The sequence below is a fragment of the Loxodonta africana genome, chromosome 7 (genome assembly GCF_030014295.1).
Source record: "Loxodonta africana isolate mLoxAfr1 chromosome 7, mLoxAfr1.hap2, whole genome shotgun sequence".
In the NCBI taxonomy this organism is placed as follows: domain Eukaryota; kingdom Metazoa; phylum Chordata; class Mammalia; order Proboscidea; family Elephantidae; genus Loxodonta; species Loxodonta africana.
Genome location: NC_087348.1, coordinates 38926298 through 38947201, shown reverse-complemented (window position 1 = coordinate 38947201; position 20904 = coordinate 38926298). Strand labels below are relative to the sequence as shown.

Sequence of the window (20904 nt, the reverse complement as noted above, 5' to 3'; positions counted from 1 at the left end):
CCATGGGGCTTCCAAGGAGTGGCTGGTGGATTCGAACTGCTGACCTTTTGTTTAGCCGCCATAGCACTTAACCACTGTGCCACCAGGACCCCAAAGCCTGTTGTCGTTGAGTCGATTCCAACTCATAGTGACCCTATATGTATCCTCTCAATCTCTTCCCATTTTCCAAGGTACATGGGCCTTACCGTAGAGGAACTGCAGGATCGCAGGGTAAAGAAGCTGTGGGAACCCACAGAAACCCACCATCCTACCAAAAAACCAAACCTATCGCCATTGAGTTAACTCCAACTTACAGCGACCCTATAGGACAGAGAAGAACTGCCCCATAGGGTTTCTAAGGAGCTGCTGATGGATTCAAACCACTGACCTTTTGGTTAGCAGCCAAGTGTTTATGGGACAATTGTAGGGACATATATAGGTTCCTAGGATGGCCCGTTCACATAATTGAGAAATGAAGGTGATAGGCCTGTGAAAACCGAGCTGGATGATGGGAAAATGCCTTCAGAGGTATAAGAGACTTTGAGGTGGAGGATTATGTGGAGAGGGCAAATAAAATTGCTTCATGAATAAGGGAATGATTAAAAGCAGTCTTATATTTTATGTAATAAGGTATTTTTTAATGTAACTAAATTAACAAAATAAATATTTTCAGTAAAAGAAAATGATGTGTGGACAAATCCCTAGTATATTAACCTTTTTTTTTTTTTTTTGCTTCAGAAATTTCTTTTTTCTTTTAAAAGGACATAAATTATATTTATTGCTTATGGACTTCTTATATAAGAATATATCAAATGTTTGTGAACTTCTCCTCTGAAAAACTGGTAACATGGGCATGATTCATGTTTATGAAATCTTCAGTCCATGAAAAGTACCTCCGAGGGTTTTTGTGTTTGTTTTTCTCCTCCCTACTTTTAAGTAAGTGGACATGTAACTCTTAACGTTTATAAAAATGGAGTAAGCGAAAGAATGATCAAAAAAGTCTTGCTTGCAGTAATTTTCAACTAGAAATAAGGGTACTTGTGTTATAATTTGACCTCACCGTTGAGTTTTCCAACTATCAAATAGAGATTATTAGCCTGTTACCTCCAAACTGTTGTGAGCTTATCCATGAAGGACATCAGGCTTCTTGCTCCTGTGCTGTCGCCTTTATAGCCAGTAGTGACGAAAAGAGCCAGTGTAACGCTGAGGAGCCCATTGGACAGCAGGCTTTGGAAGGTTAGGAATGCTTGTAGGTTCTATTTCGTAAAATCAAGCACATGAAGAGATAATGAGCCTTTGGTACATGTGTTTGGAAATGGCTTAGAGTTCCCCTGAAAGGTTGCAGATTCATCTTCAAACACAACTTTGAAAAACAAATCCACGAGGTGTGGAAATATTTTCTAGCCTTTCACCTGAAATAAATGGTTCTGTCAATCTTAGTGTGCTAAGTGAAAATTTCCTATAGCTCAGATCTCTTTAACCTCCTCCTTTGCTCAGAGGGAGAAAGTACTTTTGCATTTTTAACAGTGCAGCTATTTCTTAAACTTCTTGAGGGAGAAGCTGAATGCTTTCTTTATCCTGCCTTGGTTCTCTGAGTTTCTTGGGTCTGTGTTTTGTTGTCCCTCGTTAGTTTTGGAAAATTCTTGGTCAGTGTATCTCCTACTTTATACTTGTTTATGTTTCTCCCTCTCTTCCAAGATTCCAATTGCAGGTATGTGGGGACATTTGATACTGTCCTATAGTTCTTGGATACTCTGTTCTTTCCCCTACCCCCAACTCTTTTTTTTTCTCTTTGCATTTCAGTTTGGATAATTTCTATTGTTTTAGCTTTAAGTCCACTAATTCTTTGCTGTGCTGCGTCTAGTGTGTTGATAAGCCTGTGGAAGGAATTCTTCACCTATGATATTATGCTTTTTATTTCTAGCATTTTCACTTGGATCTCTTTTATAGTTTTCATCTCTGCTGAAAATCCCCATATGCTCATACAAGTTTCTACCTTTTTCACTAGATTCTTCAACATACTGGATATATAGCCTTAATATACCATACTGAAGCACTTTGATCTGTGTGGGTCATCTTTGTCTCTGGTTCTGTTAATAGCCTTATCTCTTGACATTGGGATGTTTTCCCTTTTTTTGTTGTTCTTGTTTGTTTGTCTCCAGTAAATTTAGATTGAATGATGGCCATTGTGTGTTTAAAAAACAGAAGAGATTGAGGTAAATCATATTCATGCCCAGAAATGGGCATGCCTCTTCTCTGGCAGGATGTTAATGTGGGAGGTTGGCTGAATCTAGTCAGTAATTGGGATGAGCAGTTTAAGGCGTTTGCTTTGAATGAGAGAAGAAGACTCCAAGGAGTGAGCAGGGACTATGCCCCTGAGAGGGACTCCCTCTGATCTCCTCCCCTGCCCCAATCTTTCTGGAGAGCATCCAGGAAAAAAGAGCTTGCAAGTGAGTGAGGACTTCCCTTGTGCCTGAGGCTTCCAAACTGACTTGCTAGCCCACCCTCGGTTTTCAGAATTAGTTAAAATTTATTTGTTTTCATCATATCTGCTTTTATGGCAGCCACCTCTTCTTCCTGTGCTTTCCCACAAGTGAAATAATTTGTATGTGCCATCCCTCCTTAAAGGGGCTTGTCACCCTTTGAAATTTGGCTCACCTGATTGCCATGCGACCTCAGTTCTCTGCTGAGCCCAGGAAAAGTTCTGATGTCTGCAGATTACCTGGTATCTCTTTCCCATTGTTATGGTGGGTTCCATGTTCTCTTGTGGCTTTCTGCTTCTTAAGCAGAAGTGGATCCTTTAATGTTGTGAGCAGCCAGTGGGTTGAGGAGGGGAAATAGTGTAGTGTTTGAGGAATGGTCCACATTTACATGTCGTTGTCAGGTGTTTGGATAGCATTATCCAATTGGAAGTCGGGACAAAAGCATAGCTGGCTGATTTATTGTTTTGTGACATGCCTTAGAAAAATCCCGTAGTAGACCATACTGAAGCCCTTTGACCTGGGTCACATTCAGGAGTTTCTGATTAAAGGGGTTTCTAAAGGTGGCTTATTCATTAAAGGGCATTGGAGAGCCAGCGTTGTAGTTTTGAATGCAGATGCTCTTGGACTACTTTAGGTAGTTCGGGCTGTTATATAATCCTCGTTGCACTGCTAGACAGGTACTTAAGAGGTTTGTAAAAGCTCTGTGGGATGCCACTGGTACCTGTGCCACCTGAAGCCTGTGAGGGAGTTTTGTTAGATGAATTCATTCTTTCAACACACGTTTGGCTGCCTGGTCTTTGCCAGGCTCTGTGCTAGATGCTGGGAGCACAGTGATGAGCAAAAGCAGACTGTTCCACTCTCAAGGAGTTTCCAGAGCAGGCTTGTCCTCTTCCTCAGAAGCTTAGAGATTGAGCTAGAAGGGGCATGTTATTGATTGCTGTACTTCTCAGTGTAAAGTTTTCTCATATTTCCACTTCAATGTATTTTTATTATTTCCAACTCTATTCTTTGGCCAGTTGGTTGTCTTCCCCGTCTCCAGGAATTGGGAGGAATGGAGTAAAGCGTTGGGATTCTCTTTCATCATCTCGCCTCCTCCCTTCCCCCATTCCCCATCCCAAACAGGGCTACCAAGGGTTGAATGTCTTCTGACATAAGTGACAAAGACCCTAAGGGTTGGATGTCAGCGTTGGGGAGGGAGCTAACGTTTGCTGATTGCCTATTCTGCATTAGCACTGAGAAGCTTTATAAAACTCATCTGATTGAATCTCCCCAAACCCGTGAGATAGGTAGTATGATCTACATGTTACAGATTCAGAAAATACAGAGGTTAAATAATTTAAAAGTGCACAAGACTACTTAGCTTTTTAGCCATTGAGCTTTGCACTGTACCGCACTGCCTGCCCTTAAACACTTGTTAGTGCTAGTCCTCTTGGCTTTGCTTTACTGAAAATCAAAGAAATTAATCACATCTAATTGATGTATAAACTGAACAGCAATTTCAATTTGAAGTGCTTACTTGCTAATGATAGTTTGCCAAGCACACAATTTATTAAGCTGGCCTAGTCCTTGCCCTCTAGGAGCTTTATAATATTTGAAAGCTGCATAGGAACTTTGTAGTTCTTATGCTTTGAAACATGTTTTATAAAATTACGGTGGCATCTGTTTAACCAAGAAAGGTTAAATGCTTTGTTTGAGGTTATATTGGTAGGACCAATTCGTTTGTGACTCAACTCTTCAGCTGTGTAGCTTCCACAATTTAGAGTGACTAGGGGATTTGCGTAGTGGCTGAAGAGTCTCTCAGTCAGACTTTGCAGATAAAGATAAATGTGGCCATGTTTCAGAAAAGAAAAACAAAAAACCATAATAAAGCCACTTGCATTTGCTCTCTCAGTGGGAACAGTGGTGCTTTTGTCCATTGCTGGTATAGCCGGAATCCCATTCCTCTCAGCCGACAAGTTGCTGACACTGTGTCCTAGAAGGGCTGTAAATCATGCCTTCTGAACACTGCGAGGTGTTAGAGTGGTCCTGTAGAAACAATTAAGCCTGCGAAGTTCACTTAAACCCAGGCTGAGAAACTTGAGCTATGATTATTGGCAAAGCTTGCTTCCTTTCTGAGTAAATTGCAATTTGGGGGGACAAAGTTAGATGATTTGAGACATCTTAAATTAGAAGTTGCGTTCAACAGTTGTGCCTCTGACTGGTATTCTAGGTGGATTTGTTACCAATTATTATGTATTATAAACCCCAAAGCTGCTATCTCCACTGCAATTAAATGTGAGCATAAAGCTTTGGGATAATTGAGTTTGAGGATAGTTTAATTTGAGTCTGCCTTACAATAAAAGAACATATAAAGAAGAGGAGGTAGATACTCAGTATGTGTGTAGGTACTTCTTTGCGAATTTTTACATGTTTCAGTTTCTTGAAAGATGACCATGTCCTAAAATTTATCATGTGCTTGTATTGTTAACACTCTAGAATAGGCTGGAAAAAGGTCTGAATTTAGATTTAGGAATCATGGGTTAGAGTTGTGACTCTCTGTGAGGTGTGACATCACCTTGCAGAAAGCCATTTGGCCTTGGTTCCTGAGAGCCATACCAATACCTGAGGCTAATGAGTAGGGAGGGGACTGAGCAGCCCAAGAGGGACCACCTGGGGACCTGAGGCTAAGCCTCACCGTGCATAATGTAATCTGTCACGGCTACTATGTGGTGAGGCCAATAAAGGTTTTGTAAGATGGAGGCTCAGGGAGCTTCCTGGTTGGTAAGAATGAACATCTGCTCTGAGGAAGGTGGTGCGTCCCCTTGGAACATGGAAGTGCCTCCCAGACCTCACTCTATATGTTTCTTCATTTATATCCCCCCACCCCCTTTATTTTATTTTATTTTATTTGGTCTTAGATGGCTGGGGATGAGAGAAAAGAGCTGTGTGGGCAGCTGGGGTATGAACTGAACAGGGAAGGGAAGCTGAGATTTCCATAGGACGTAGCTGACATGTGGCATGGGATTTGTTATCCTCCACAAAATTTGGCATCGTAAGTGGCTGATCCTAGTCTCCCTGGGCTCGTTTGCACAATTTGCATAGTCGATAGGAGTCACTAGAATTGGCCCTGACTTTACAATAGCCAAGAGAAATGAGTGCATATATCCACCAAGAGTCATATACATTGATGTTCATAGTAGCGATAGTCCTAATTGTTAAAAACTGGTAATATCACAAATGTCTATCCAGATAGAATGTATGGATATTGTAGTATATTCATATACCGTGTTTTTACACAAATAATGCACACCTTCTACATTTGTTTGCCAACCATGCCCTCCCCCTGTGAGGTATTTTCATCAGTGCCACAATGCCAGTTTTTTTACATGTTGTTGTAAAAGAAATTAGCACAGCATGTTACAAAAATGCCTCATGGGGGAGGGTACAGTTAGCAAACAAACATAGAAGGTGTGTGTTATTTGCATAAAGATACGGTAATGGGATGTACACAGCCATATAAGAGAACAAACTGCTGCTGCACACAACAATGTGGATAAGTCTTACATACATAGTGCTGAGCAAAAGAAATCAGACACAAAAGAGTAAATACTGTCTGATTCCACTTGGGTGAAATTCAAGAGTAAACATGTTAGAAGTCAGAATAATGGTAGTTACTCTTAGAAGGGTGAGATACTGACTGGGAAATGGCATGAGGGAGTCTTTGGGGTGCTGGAATGTTCTATGTCTTTATCTGGGTAGCAGTTGTAAGAGTATTACATATATAAAAGCTCACTGATCTGCACACTTTACCATGTCTACAGCTCTAAAAAGCAAACAAAAAGACTATAAACTTACTTGTAGATAATCTAGTCATATTTTCATTATCACATTGTTTCTCTTGTATCTAAATTGAATCCAGTGTGCATTTTTCCTACTCCCATTCCACTTTAACTGCTCTGACAGGTGCACAGTATGCTGGAGCTGGCATGAACAGCAGGGGAGCATTTGCTGAAGGCGTCCCCCTCTTTGGGAGAGTCAATTGTGATAGAACATCAAGTTCTTCCGCTCCCTCTCAGTTGCTCATTTAATGGTCTTGTTCTCTTTATAGGCACGGTGGTTCTGGGAAGCATACTTCCAGTCAATTAAAGCCATTGCCCTGGCCACCCTGCAGATTATCAACGACCGGATCTATCCGTACGCTGCCATCTCCTACGAAGAGTGGAATGACCCTCCTACTGTGGTAAGTGAATTCCAGTGCTAGCCATGGGAGGCATGGTCTAGCTGTCAGCCTGGGACAGAGGAGCATGCCCTACAGTTGTAGAGGTTTTTAAATTATTGCTTTCTAAGACGAGAGTGTACTTTTTATACTTGGGGCCTGATGAGGCCAGCTTAGTTTTCAAGTGATGATAAAAGTAAGAAATACAGAAGCACTAGCTTTTAGTTTGTTTTAAATGTGCTTAGGATGACGGTCTGTTTATTTATTGCAGAGATAAATGGGAAAGCATGGGTCTTGTTGGAAATCAAAGACTTCCTGATGATTTTTGCAGCGGTAGTACTTAGAACTCTTGAACAAGTTCTATAAGCAACTTAATCATAATAGCTTATATTTTGAGTGCTCACTCTCTGCCAGGAAACCCTGGTGGCGTAGTGGTTAAGTGCTGTGGCTGCTAGCCAAAGGGTCGGCAGTTCGAATCCGCCAGATGCTCCTTGGAAACTCTATGGGGCAGTTCTACTCTGTCCTATAGGGTCGCTATGAGTCAGAATCGACTCGACCGCACTGGGTTTGGTTTTTTTTTTTTTTTGGTTACTCTCTGCCAAGGGCTGTGCTATGTCCTTCACGTACATTATGTCTATTAACAGTTCTAATACCTTGTGAGGCAAATAATAAGCAAAAGTGATCTCGAGCCACCATGGATTGCTGTAGTCATTTACTCAAGACTGTGGCTGTGGCCCATGAGTATTTCTAGCAGAGAGATGAGGTGACCAGAAGCTGCTTCTTATTTGCTTAAAGACATCACAAGTCACTGTAGAGACTGTGCAAGGGACTTCCAGCTATGCCTTCTTTCTCCCTGGAAATTTCTGAAGCTCTAGGCTGGCAGTGATTGCTTCCTAGCTGCTCTTGAATGCACGTGCATGTCCCAGCTCACAGCCCCCCAGTCTTTAATGTAAGCGTTTTCTCCATTCTTCATTCTAATCGTCTCTGTATTCTGGCCAGTCCTCCTTTTCAACCAACTGTTCTGTCTCTGATGGGTGCACCGTTCCGCCACCTGCTCTTCCACAGTCTTCTTGAAGTCATGCAGTGAATCTCCTGCTCTCCTTCCCTCTGTTCCTTCTTTCCTTCCCACCTTTATTGAGTGCTTGCTATGGCCAAGTGCCCTGCTGGGTGCTGGGAATACAGAAAAAGGAGACGGTTCCTGCCTTCCAGGGAGCTCACGTCTAATTTGGAAAGCCACCAAGTAAAGCAACAGTCGTATGAGAGCTTCTGTAACAGTGTGGTGTGCAGAATGCCATGGGAGTAGAGGGGAAGGGCATCTTTCCTCACCGGGAGTGGTCAGAACACTTCCTGGAAAAGAGGGTACCTGAGAGGAAGTAAACGTATGCTTATGGTAAAAACGAACAAAACAACAACAGCAGCATAACACCTTTCTTTTCTGCTCAAGGTCAAGTTTCTTTTCCTTCATCTCCTTCCTTGAATCAATTGCCCAAAGATAACCTTCCAAAATGTTTCTATTCACATGAAAGCATAAATATAATTTTAAAACACTAATGGGATCGTATTATTTATACTTATTGCTCTGTACTTGCCTTTTTAAATTTGACATTACATCTTGGACAGAGTTCCCTTTCATTATCACTCTTCTTTAGTTTTTAGGATAGCTGTATAATATTCCATTGCATGAACATACTTTATATAACAGATTGTTATTAATTATCATTTTATTTTTTTAAGTGAAAGTTTACAGAGCAAAATAGTTTCTCATTCAAAAATTTATATACAAATTTTTTCGTGACATTGGTCGCAATCCCTGAAATGTGTCAGCACTCTCCCCCTTTCTACTCTGAGTTCTCTGTGTCCATTCATCCAGGTTTCCTGTCCCTTCCTGCCTTCTCTCTTTGCTTTTGGGTGGGTGTTGCCCATTTGATCTCATACACTTGATTGAACTAAGAATCCCTTTCCTCATGTGTGTAACAGCTTATTATTGAGACGTTCAGATTGCCTTTTTTTTTTCTATTGTAAAGCTGTACTACAAGGGATATCTTTCATTTATGTTTGTACATAAATGTGTGAGAATTAAGTCATAATTGTAGATTTGCTTAATTAAAGGAAACACATTTCACATATTGATAGATGTTAACAAATAGCCTTTTCAAAATATTATATCTCACAAATAACATTTTCTATGTTCTGGTTCTCCATGGTCTCAGTAACCCTGAGTATCTTTGTAGTAATCTTTGCTCATCTATTAGGTAAGAAATGGTCTTTCATGTGTGTATTTTTTAATTCAGTGTTGTTATCTTTGTCAGGCTCCCCCAAAAAACCCTGTTTGTATTTTGATTGGGATCACATTGAATGTTTAGATTGTTTTAGGCATTTATTTGTTCATCAGATATTTATTGAATGCCTACTGTGTTCCAGGCAGTGTAGCCAGAATATGTCAGTGAACAAGGCAGAAAAAGGTCTATGCCCTTGGGGAGTTCCATTGCACTGGGTCTTGCTATCTGGAAGTAACCGTAGAGTTTTAAAGTTTTCTTTACATAGGTCCTGATACATTTAATTTTAAGAGATTTTGTCTTCCTGTGCTCTGATAAAGGAATACTTCTTGAATTATAGTTTCTAACTGGCTACACATGGGGCCGCCATGAGTCAATATCAACTTGACAGCAACTAACAATGACAATAACCATTTATATAGACACATTATTGGTCTTTATTATATTGGTTTTGTAACCACTGTCTTACTGAATTTTTTAGTTGTTTCACATGTTTCTTAAGTTGATTCTCATGTGTTTTCCAGATGGACAATTGTATCTACAGGTGCTAATTTTACTTCTTTTTTCCAATATTTGTACTTTTTATTGTTTTTCTTTTGTTTAATTACATTGCCTAGTACTTCCGGATCTGTTAAGTGATTATCTGAACCTTAGAAAAGAAGGGTAGGTACTAACTAATCAGAGAAAGGGGGCAGTTAGGTTCCACCCAGGAGAAACACTAAATTCAAAGGTGCAGAGGGACAAGAAAGTGTGGTGATTTGAGGAACTTCAAGGAGTTCAGGGTGGCAGGAGTGAAGGAGGCTTGTGAGGAAGAGGCAGAAAATGAACTCTGACCAGGGCCTGGATCACAAAATATCTTGTACCTTACATAAGGGGTTAGAGTTTTATCTGCAGGTAATACGAAATCAAAAGGAGCCCTGGTGACGCAATGGTTAAGTGCTTGGCTGCAAACCAAAAGGTCATCGGTTCAAACCCACTAGCCAGTCCACAGGAGACAGACCTGGTGATCTGCTCACGTAAGGATTACAGCCTAGGAAACCCTAAAGGGCAGTTCTACTCTGTCTTACAGCGTTGCTATGAGCCGGAATCAATTAGTAGGCACGTAACAACACCAACTCTAGGAAGTCACCAAATCATCTTAAGCAGAGAATTAATGTGGTGGAATTTGCATTTTGGATCATTCAGACATTAGTGTGGAGAATGAGTTGGTGGGAGAAGACTGAAGGCAGGAGATTATTTCAGGAATCCAGGTGAGAATTAGTAGAGGATGAATTGGAGCACTGTCTGGGAAGAAAATTGACCATTCTAGCTGAGGAGTGAGGGAGAAGCTTCGGAAGACTCTGAGGTATATGTTATAGTTTATTCATGCAGGAAATTTGAGGGCACAAGGGTCAGGGGTGAAAATGGTATTGGAGTCCAAACTCAGTCTGACTGCAGGGCCTTCCTCAGTCTGTCTCCAGTCTACCTTTCCAGCATTATTTCCTTCCTTTCCCTTTCAGAAAGCTCGTGGTTTCCTGCAACACAGCTTCTTCCTTCCTATGTGTGCTCCATGCTCTTCTTCCTCTGTGTCTTTGGCCGTAGGCCCTTTCACTGGGATGCCTTTGTGCACCATCATCTCCGAATGTTCACATTTTATCCAGTCTTCAGTGGCCTGCTCAGATACCCCTTCCTTCATGAGGTTTGTCCCAGCCCCTAAGCAGAAAGTGATTTTTTCTTCCTCCTAATGCTCATAGCATATTATTTGTGTTTCTTTCCTATCACTTAACATGTAGAGAAGTATGATTTTCTGTGAAGTTTTAAGCACCTCAACGGCATTTCTGATTTATCTTGGTATTCCTCTTAATACCTAGGACAATTTGATTTAGGCAGGAAACCCTTTATATATAAGGGAAGAAAGGAAGGAGGAAGGCAGGAAGACTGGGATCCTAGAACTAGAGCCATCAAAGACCCACTCACATGCTGATGTGTCTGTCAGATGGGCTGGACGGGCTCTTCATCTTACCAGCCCCTTCCATTTGTGTAGAGCTGTCCAGCTTTCACATCATTTCACATCTGATGTTTTATTTGACCTTTGCTCTATTGGGAACATGGGAGAAGTGCTGGATTCCATCTCTTCTATAAAAGCAGGCATAATGAGAACCCCAGTGCCTAATGACTTGTCTAAGGTCACATAATTGATAAGTTGTATAAACAGGCAACAACCCGGATCTTCTAAAGTCGGATTATCTTAAATTGCCTTTGGGGTTATAAGGGAGCCATTGAGCCTCTTGTGGAGTGAAACATTACCACTGTTCTAAGCAAATGGTACAAGTTTGAAATGAAGAGTACCACGTCTGTTCCTCTGCAGGAGAATTCATGCAGGTGGGTGGTCATGATCCAGCCAGAAACTGTGCCCGTGGTAGACTTTACTCTGTACTTTTATCTAAAGCTCTAAGAGAAGTTTAATAAGACTAAGTGTTCAGACATTTGGTTCTCTGGCTTTCTCATGAGAGAAAATAGAGCAGGAAATTTTGCAGTTTTGAAGTAGATGTGTTTTAGTTTAGGACAAAATGGCCAAGTTGCTGAACTCTATTAGCTTAAGAAAGAACATAGAAGCATAAAGCTAGATAGACAGTTGGAAAATATATCCTGTATTTTTTTTTTCTTTAATCCTTTCTTAAATAATCCTTTTTGGAATAATTTGGTGTTTATCACATCTTTAAGAGCACAGGTGCTGAGAACCCCGATTTAATGCAGTAAATTATACATTTCTGCTGCCTTCTGTGAAAGCAACGGACAGGAGGCCTGAGTAGCAATGATTTATTAATAGTTAAGTTTCCCCCTCCCTTTGAGAAATATTTGTTTTGGGTAGATGAGACTGCTATGAGCCCAACCTGCGGGGGAGTCTCCCTTCTAGATTCCATCAGATTTACAGTATCAGACACCCCGAGGTGGGAGTAAGTGTGGATAAATCAAGGGGTAGTCTGTTTTGTTCTAAGATATGCTGTCAGGACGTCCAGCCATACACTGGGCCTCACAGCCTGGAGAGGAAGAGGTGAGAGTAGAATGTCCTATTTTGGCCATAAGCAGCTGCCACAGTATAATGTAGACGAGGCCTACAAGTGTGGCTTAGGAAGACAGAGGGGGTGGTCTTGCACAAATCAAATGTTCATGTCACCAGAGACTGCTATTTTTATATGTAACCAAGTATTACATTATTAGCATTGTGCCACACCCTTGGAATTTAAAGAAGTTTGACAGCCATTCTTCTTTTTTTTTTTTAATTGTCCTTTAAGTGAAAATTTACAATTCAAGTCAGTTTCTCATGCAAAAACTTATACACACATTGTTATGCAACCCTAGCTGCTCTTCCCCTAATGAGACAGCACACTCCTACTCTCCACCCTCTGTTCCCCGTGTCTATTCAACCAGCTCCTGTCCCCCTCTGCCTTCTCATCTCACCTCCAGACAGGAGCTGCCCACATAGTCTCTTGTGTCTACTTGAGCTAAGAAGCACACTCCTCACCAGTATCATTTTATGTCTTATAGTACAGTCTAATCTTTGTCTGAAGAGTTGGCTTCGGGAATGGTTTTAGTTTTGGGCTAACAGTGTGGGGACCATGACCTCTGGGGTCCCTCCAGTCTCAGTCAGACCATTAAGTCTGGTCTTTTTAGGAGAATTTGAGATCTGCATCCCACTGTTCTCATGCTCCGTCAGGGATTCACTTTTGCGTTCCCTTTCAGGGCAGTTATCGGTGGTAGCCAGGCACCATCTAGTACTTCCCGTCTCAGGCTGATGTAGTCTCTGGTTTGTGTGGCGTTTTCTGTCTCTTGGGGTCATCTTTACCATTGTCTTTGATGTTCTTCATTTTTCTTTTCTCCAGGTGAGTTGAGGCCAATCCATGCATCTTAGATGGCCACTTGGTAGCTTTAAAGACCCCAGATGCCACTCACCAAAGTGGGATGCAGAACATTTTCTTAATATACTTTGTTATGCCAATTGACCTAGATATCCCCTAAAGCCATGATCTCCAGGCCCCCATCCCTGCTACTCTGTCCCTCAAAGTGTTTGGTTGTATTCAGGAAACTTCTTAGCTTTTGGTTTAGTCCACTTTTGCTGACTTTCCCTATATTGTGTGTTTGACAGCCATTCTTGATCATAAATGTGAAGTAGCAGATCTATATGGATTGCAAAGATTGGCCCTTCGTTTTAAATCTTCTCTTTGGAAGGAATTTCTTACCAAGTTAAGGTTCCTTTTGAGGAGACAAGTCTATGTTTTTGTCATTAATTTTCTTAGCTCCTCATGTTGAGATTGCTTGTATTTTACTGCCTTTCCAGTCTCTCCTTGTTTTTATTTCTCTCCCGTATTTGCAGGTATCAGCAAGCCTTTGTCATCTCCCCATATCCTCCTCTCTTGTATCACTTCTAATGTTAGTGTCATTTCTGGCCTCCCCTATTGGCAGACCTACATCCCTACACCTGGGTGGAGCTTGTGTAGCTGGGGGCACCCTTTCCTGCCTTACCTCTTGCTCTCTGCCAGATGTGAGAATATGCAGAAGGACAGATACTGAGGCTTATGGGTGGAAAGGGGACACTTTCTTCAAGTGAGCATTAGACATGATTTGGGGATGGACCGGCCCAATAACGGATTGTTTAGATTCCTGAGATGTGCCATCCAAACCATTTCCTCTCACTGGTAATTTTCAAAACCTAAATGTAATGTTGTCCTTAAAATCATGTTGTAGAGTGGAATATTTTCCTATTATTTTTCTACAATGTGATTGAAAGATTATAGGCAATTGTATCAATATGTTGTGAATTTATTAGCCCAGTCTCTTTGAATAAACGCTTAGCTTTTGCAAATATGCTATTGTAGATAACACTAATGAAGATACTCCAGGTTTGTTTTTCTTTTCATCATTGACCGTATCAGACGTAGAGCAGTGACGGAAAGTAGTAGGGATCCCCGTGGCCATTGATGAGAAAAAATGGGAAGTGGCTTAATCCAGTGGATTATACTACCTAGCATAAGAATGAAGTTGAAAAACAAGAGTTTGTTCCTATGAAATCCAGTCAGAGTGACAGCTTGGCTATCATCAAAGCCTCAGTCAAGGATTATGTACTTACCTGGACTTCATGTAACTCAATAATTTTGAGCATTTTAATCTTTGCCCTCCTACTAAGTGAAAAGTGATCATTCACAGGTGTATTTTTTCAGTCAAACATTGATATCTTTGTCAGTTTCCCTCAAATAATCCTGTTTGTATTTCTCTTGGGACCACATTGAATTTTTAGATTGTTTAGGGCATTTTCATCAGGTATTTACTGAGTGCCTACTATATTCCAGACAGTGTACAGAGATTAGGTCAGACTATATCTGTGTCAGCTGCCTGAGAACTTCAGGGCTGCCTGTACATAGATGTCCAGATGGTGGCCCTCGCTCACAAAGGTTGTGGTTTGCAAGCAGCTGAAAATATCACTCAGCTGTAAACACTAACAAGCAGTAAATCACTCTGCAGGCTGAGGAAGCGCCAGCTCAGATGCGTGAAGGAGCACTCCAGTTGAAAAGGTACCACGTTAACTGTCTGTTTTACTCAACTCAGCGCCCTTTAACTTTCAGGTTGTGGAATGTTTCTCTGGAATTTGAAAACCTACCCTGCCCCCCAGGAGGCCGTCTTTGCTTATTCTCCCCTTCTCCCTCCTACCGCCTAAAAAAAAACCTAGATATGGCTAAAATATGTATGGAATTCAAGATTTTTAGCTTGAATTTTAAGTAACTTTAAGCTTTTTGAAGGAGCCTGAGTGGTACTAGTGGTTTGTGATTGACTGCTAACTTAAAGGTTGACAGTTTGAATCCACCCAGCGACTCCAAAGAAGAAAGGCCTGGCAAACTACTTCCATAAAAATCGCAACCAAAAAAACACTATAGGGCAGTTCTACTCTGCAGTATGTGGGGTCGCCATGAGTTGGGGCCCAACTTGAGGCAACTAACAACAACAAGGTTTTTGAAGTCTATTGTTTTTATAGGTAAGGGACACAAATTGCATAAGTGATCCAGTATGTTGTTGTTGAGTCGGTTCCAACTTCTAGTGAGCCTGTGTACAACAGGATGATACACTACCTGGTCTCGCACCATCCTCACAGTCGTTGTTATGCTTGAGCCCATTGTTGTAGCCACTGTGTCAATCCATCTTGTTGAGGGTCTTCTTTTTCACTGACCCTCTACTTTACCAAGCATGATGTCCTTCTCCAGGGACTGATCCCTCCTTTTAACATGTCCAAAGTATGTGAGATGTAGTCTCGCCATCCTTGCTTCAAAAGAGCATTCTGGTTGTACTTCTTCTAATACAGATTTGTTCGTTCTTTTGGCAGTCCATGGTATATTCAATATTCTCTGCCAACACAACAATTCAAAGGTGTCAGTTCTTCTTCAGCCTTCCTTATTCGTTATCCAGCTTTCGAATGCATAGGAGGCGATTAAAAACACTGTGGCTTGGGTCAGGCACACCTTAGTCCTCAAGGTGACACCTTTGCTTTTCAACACTTTAAAGAGGTCTCTTGCCGCAGATTTGCCCAATGCAACACATCTTTTGATTTCCTGACTGCTGCTTCCATGGGTGTTGATTATAGATGCAAGTAAAATGAAATCCTTGACATCTGCAGTCTTGTCTCCATTTATCATGATGTTCCTTATTGGTCCAGTTGTGAGGATTTTTATAGTATATTATCCCAAATTCTAAATCTTCCCTTGAGTAGCCTTTCCATTTGGGTTATTGAGTATCTGTAGTCACTTCTACAGAGACTTCCTATAGGAAGTCTCAGGTCATCAGCAGCCAGGGAATAAAACTGAGCTGCATCTGTAGATGGAAAGGTACAGGAATGTGGAGATCCATAAATCTTGAAGTGGAACCCATCCCCAAACAAAGAATTTGACTGATTCCGAAGGAAAAGGCTAGGGCATAGTAATCCAGATCCAGATGATGAGAATATGTAAGGAATTTAAAAAAAGACAGATTCAGGGATGTTGCTAAGATGATTGGGTCAACCAAATCCTTAGTATGAATATCCTAGACCATAGTCAAGGAGGACTAATATGGTTTTTCTGAACCATTTGAGAAGTTGGAGGCATGATGTACCTTCACTTTAAGTACTTCCCCTGCAGAATCACGGTAAAATTATCAAAATCATCAGGAAAGAAACACTGATACAGTATTAGTATAATCTGCAGACCTTTTTTAGATTTTGCCAATTATCCTAATAATGTCCATTTTAGCACAAGAAAATCTCAGTTCATGCATTCAGTTGTCATGTTTTTAGTATACTTTAGAACGATTTCTGTCTTGCATGCTATTGACTTTTTTTAAGAGAACAGGTCAGTTATTTTATAAGATGTCCCTTGATTTGATTTTGTCTGATGCTTTCACATGATTAGATTCAAATTAGTTTGGACAAATTCACTTTTGGGTAGGAATGTCACAAAAGGGGTGTGTTCTCAGTGTATGTTATTGATGTCCCGTTACATGATGTCCTTACTTACATGATGTTCCATGATAACTTTGATCACTGGTATCTGCTGGCTTTCTGTACTATAAAGTTACTATTTTTCTTCTTAATATGCATCTTGTGGGAAATACTTTGAGACTATGTAAATATCCTGTTACTCCTCAAACTTTCATCCATTAGCTTTAGTATCCATTGATTATTCTTGCCTGATTCACTTGTTATGATGGTTGCCAAATGGTGATTTTCTAATTTCCATTCATTGTCTGCTTTTTTTAAAAAAATTTATTGTAGTAAAGTACATACAGCATAAAATTTGCCATTTTAACCATTTTAGAGTATACATTTCTCTTACCTACTTTCGAGAGTAATTTTTTTTCTTTAACCTGAAGATTTATATCTTTAATAAGCTCGGGAAAATTCTCAGTCATTTTCTGTTTGACTGTTGCCTATCTCTCAATCTTACTAATCTCTCCTTCTGGAATCCTATTAGGCATATGTTAGACCTCTTTAATTCTGCCCTTAATGTCTCTCAGTTTGTTCTTTCCTCACGTTTTCTACATTTTTCTCTCTGTGCTTCAGGCTAGATAATTTTCTCACATCTCTCTACCTGTTTTCCTTAGCAGTGACTCATGTTTTTTTTTTTTTTTACCCATCCATTGTCATGTAAATTTCAGTGATTATTTCTAAAAGTTCTATTTGATTATTTTTCAAAGCTGCCTGGTCTTTTTTTTACATAGTGCCTTATTTTTTTTTTTTCCTGTTTTTAAATTCCTTCTTTTATGTCATTGATCATTTCAGACAATTATTTTATATTCTCTGAATCCATTTATTTGAATTTATTCTTATAAGTCTAATCTTGCTATTTGTCTACTGTCTGTTGCTTTTGTTTTATTGCTTCCTCATATGTTTTATAATATTGGAATGGGAGTTCATCTTCAATGAGATTTTCTGTGGAAATCTTTGAAAACTAAGATAAGGGGATGATACTCCTCCAGAGAGTTTGATTTTTTTTTTTTGGCTTCCCTCAGGCATTCCAGAGGTATCACAGAGATAGGTAAATACAAACCACCTTTTACATTAATTTCTCAGTTGGGGGTTTCCATACTACACAGGTAGAGATCATTAAAGCCCCCAACCTGCATGACTGTTGGCTTCTATTGACAGTTGCCAAGGGAGGTTCTCTCCAACTCCCTGCCTCCAATCCAAGCTTAGGCTGAGAATGACAAATGTTTATTGTTGCCTCCATGTACTAGTGGGTGAACTTTTCTGGTCCACCTTGTAACTGATTGTTGCAGGCCTTCAAGGATTCTGGCTTTAGGTACAGGTCTCACTTCCAGCTCCCTCGCTTCCTGGTCCCTAAACCATGTCTTGTCTTCCGCAATAAGCATTAAAACCAAAACCCCTACATTACTAAGTCCAACAGCAACCCCAAGGTACCTTATTGCCAGTCGGCTCCGGTGCTTTCAGCTCTGACTTGCAGTTTTCTCTTCATTTTTGGCCCCACGATCTTCCCTTTTTCTCTGACTTCAGCTGTACATTTAAAAGAATTTTTGTTATATTTTATCCTACATTTTTAGGTGTTTTCTAGTGAAAGGTTTTTGGAAATGAAGGCTCCATCTGTTTACCTTCCAAAACTTTGTTGAATTCTCAAGTGCATTGTTGTCTGTTTGGCTGTTATTTTTGCTCTTGCTCTGTATGTTCCCAATTTTCTACAATAGACATGAATTACTTGTGAGATAATAGTTTTGAAATATAAGTTACATAGGATTAGAGAAAGTTTGGGAAATAAAGGATCATCCTCACAGCCTCTCCTACCCCCAAACATTAACCCAGCACATAGATACTTACAGGTGTGTTCATGGGGTGTGGAAGCAGAGATAAAACTTGATAGACAAAACATACATGTTAGTGAAATTCGAGAGAAATTAAGAAGTAAGAAATGACAGCCATAGTAGAGATTGTTCTTTTCTCTTTGTATCAACTTTAAAGTAGTGGTGTTATGTCCCTAGGGGCCATGGTGGCACAGTAGTTAAGAGCTTGGCTGCTAACCAAAAGGTCAGCAGTTTAAATCCATCAGGCATTCCTTGGAAACTTGTTCTACTCTGACCTACAGTGTCACTGTGAGTTGGAAACAGGTTTGGTTTTGGTACGGGTTACACTCCTGTCAGCTCAAATCTATAAAGAACTTTGGTTTTCTTGGTCATATTGTCTCGGTGTTTTGAGCTTGGATGTGGCAAGCTGTAATTTAATCATCCCTAAGAGTTTCTATCTACCAAGCTGGTGGAGTCTTCCTCTGTACCATAGCTGACCTCTATAATACAGCCAGTGGGCTGCCAGCAGACATTTTTATGCCCAGGTCAGAGAACGAGCCTTTCTTTCAAACTACCAGAGCATTTCAAGCATGGCATAGACAGATGAAATTGTAAATTTGTTCTACCTCTCATGAGAAGGAGTAGTTGAAGCCACTGTTAACATTCTTGGAAACTGTCTTTGGATTGTTGATTAGCCTTGTTTTTTGGGTCTTCTTTGGTTGAGGCAAGTAAGTTACTAGTTTGGTCATTGAGGCATGTTTTCAATACATTTGGGAAGTAACAGATCCACGGATGATGATTGTGTGTTGGAAGACCATTTTGTAAGAGTAATCCAGATCTTTTACACGATCAAACAGCCGTACTGTTATTTTAAATATATCAAGTTATAAACCAGTAAAATCGATGAGGTACTGTCTTTGCCTCTATTGTATTCTCCCATTCAGTTGATTATACAGTATCTTAAGCCATCTTGCTGTAGATATATTTAGTAAAATTTATTATTTGTAGGCTGATATAACTCATGAATTATTAAAAATATCAGCATGTGGAACCCGCTCTTTCCTCATTCCAAGTTCTTTTAATATAGCCTATATTTTGAACCATTTAACTGGCTCCTGTCCATCCCACTGATGGAGACCGCAGCCAGGCGAGGGTTCTTATAAACAACTGGCTTCCTTTCCAAGTGAGAGGAGGATGAAATGTCAACTTTTTCCTCTGCTACCTGAAAAGCAATCAGTGGCAACCCTTCCTGCTCTTCTTTGTAATTGTTTGGCATCAGAGAAGAAGGGTGGGCGTGTAGCCAAAGCTGAATTTCAATGCTATATATATAAAGTAAGTAGCTAAAACTCAGTTAAGGACTGGAATTTTCAGAGAGGAATTCAGATGGGTTTGACCTGTGAACCTTCCGTAAGCTACCTCACAGCCCAGAAATTCCTGAACTGCAAACTTTAATCCTTTCTTTCCTGGTGATGCTCTGAGTGACTTGAAATTATTTACCAAATCTCTCTTTGCCTCAATTTGTTCATCTGTAGGGTTGAGTTTAGATAAAATACTAATATTCTTCAGAAGAGTAGTGTAACAATTAGTAACTGATTACCAAAGAACATCATCAAGGCCATTGAAAAGGACATTTTGGAATCAAATTTGAGTTAGCTTGACCTTTTGCAGGTTTCTGATCTCTTTGAAATTTATTCTCATCTATAAAATGGGAATAATATTTACCTCACAGGATTATAATGATTATTTAACAAAATAATATAGGTGAAAGCATTTCATAAGTGGTGTAGTGCTATAAAAAGTAAAGTGGTGTTAGTGATAAGGCTGCTAGTATAATGCTTTATCACATGTAACCATAAAGTTTAAAATTGGAGCAGACTGGAGGGGAAAAAATAGCCCTGGTGGCACAGTGGTTAAGTGCTTGGCTGCTAACCAAAAGGTTGGCAGTTCAAACACACCAGTCCCATCTAAGGGAGAAAGATGTGGCAGCCTGCTTCCATGAAGATTACAGCCTTGGAAACCCCACGGGGCAATTCTGCTTTGTCCTGTAGGATCGCTATAAGTTGGAATCGACTTGAGAGCAATGGATTTGGTTTTTTGAGTTTGGATGGGAAAGTTAAAATTTACTGAAGGTAGTTCTTTGTACTCAAATAGACTCTATTATGCATTTTCTGTTGTTTAATCTTTATAACTTTAAGAGTAACATTCTGTCAGCTCCATTCTTAAAGACAAAGAAAGTCAGACTTGTCTATTTCAAGACTCACCTTCTTATTAACCCATTTTATAAATGAGGAAATGGAGATCTAAAGCAGTATGCAGAATTGCTTAATGCAGAGAGTCTAGGTCCATCGTTCAATCTGTTGTAATATACTGCCATATCTTCATAATAATTGTCTTTATCTTGCAAACAAACTTGGCTCCAAAGTTAAGTAGGAAACACAAAGGCACATAATTAGGTTGACAGGGGAAATATAGAAAGACTCCTGGCTTTAGGGTGGCTTATATACACTGAACTGACCTTACCAACTGAAAGCTGAATGAAAAGCAATAAAGCAATTTTAACCTATCACTAAACTGGTGTGACAGTAAGATATTTGCTGCCCCCTCAAGCAAAATGAAACTAGCTATCCTGGGAGGTGAGTGAGAGCCAAAGCCAGCTTCTGTTGTGGAGATTTTTCAG

At 40.2% G+C, this 20904-nt stretch overlaps 1 protein-coding gene across 1 annotated transcript in view; it reads left to right on the top strand.

Moving 5' to 3' along the window:
- The window catches only part of EXT2 (exostosin glycosyltransferase 2), a 157702-nt gene that overhangs the window by 74269 nt on the left and 62529 nt on the right, over positions 1-20904 (top strand). Inside the window, exon 8 of the mRNA XM_010592111.3 lies at positions 6550-6681. Within this exon, the coding sequence (XP_010590413.1) occupies positions 6550-6681 (132 nt within the window). The remainder of the gene's footprint in view (positions 1-6549; positions 6682-20904) is intronic.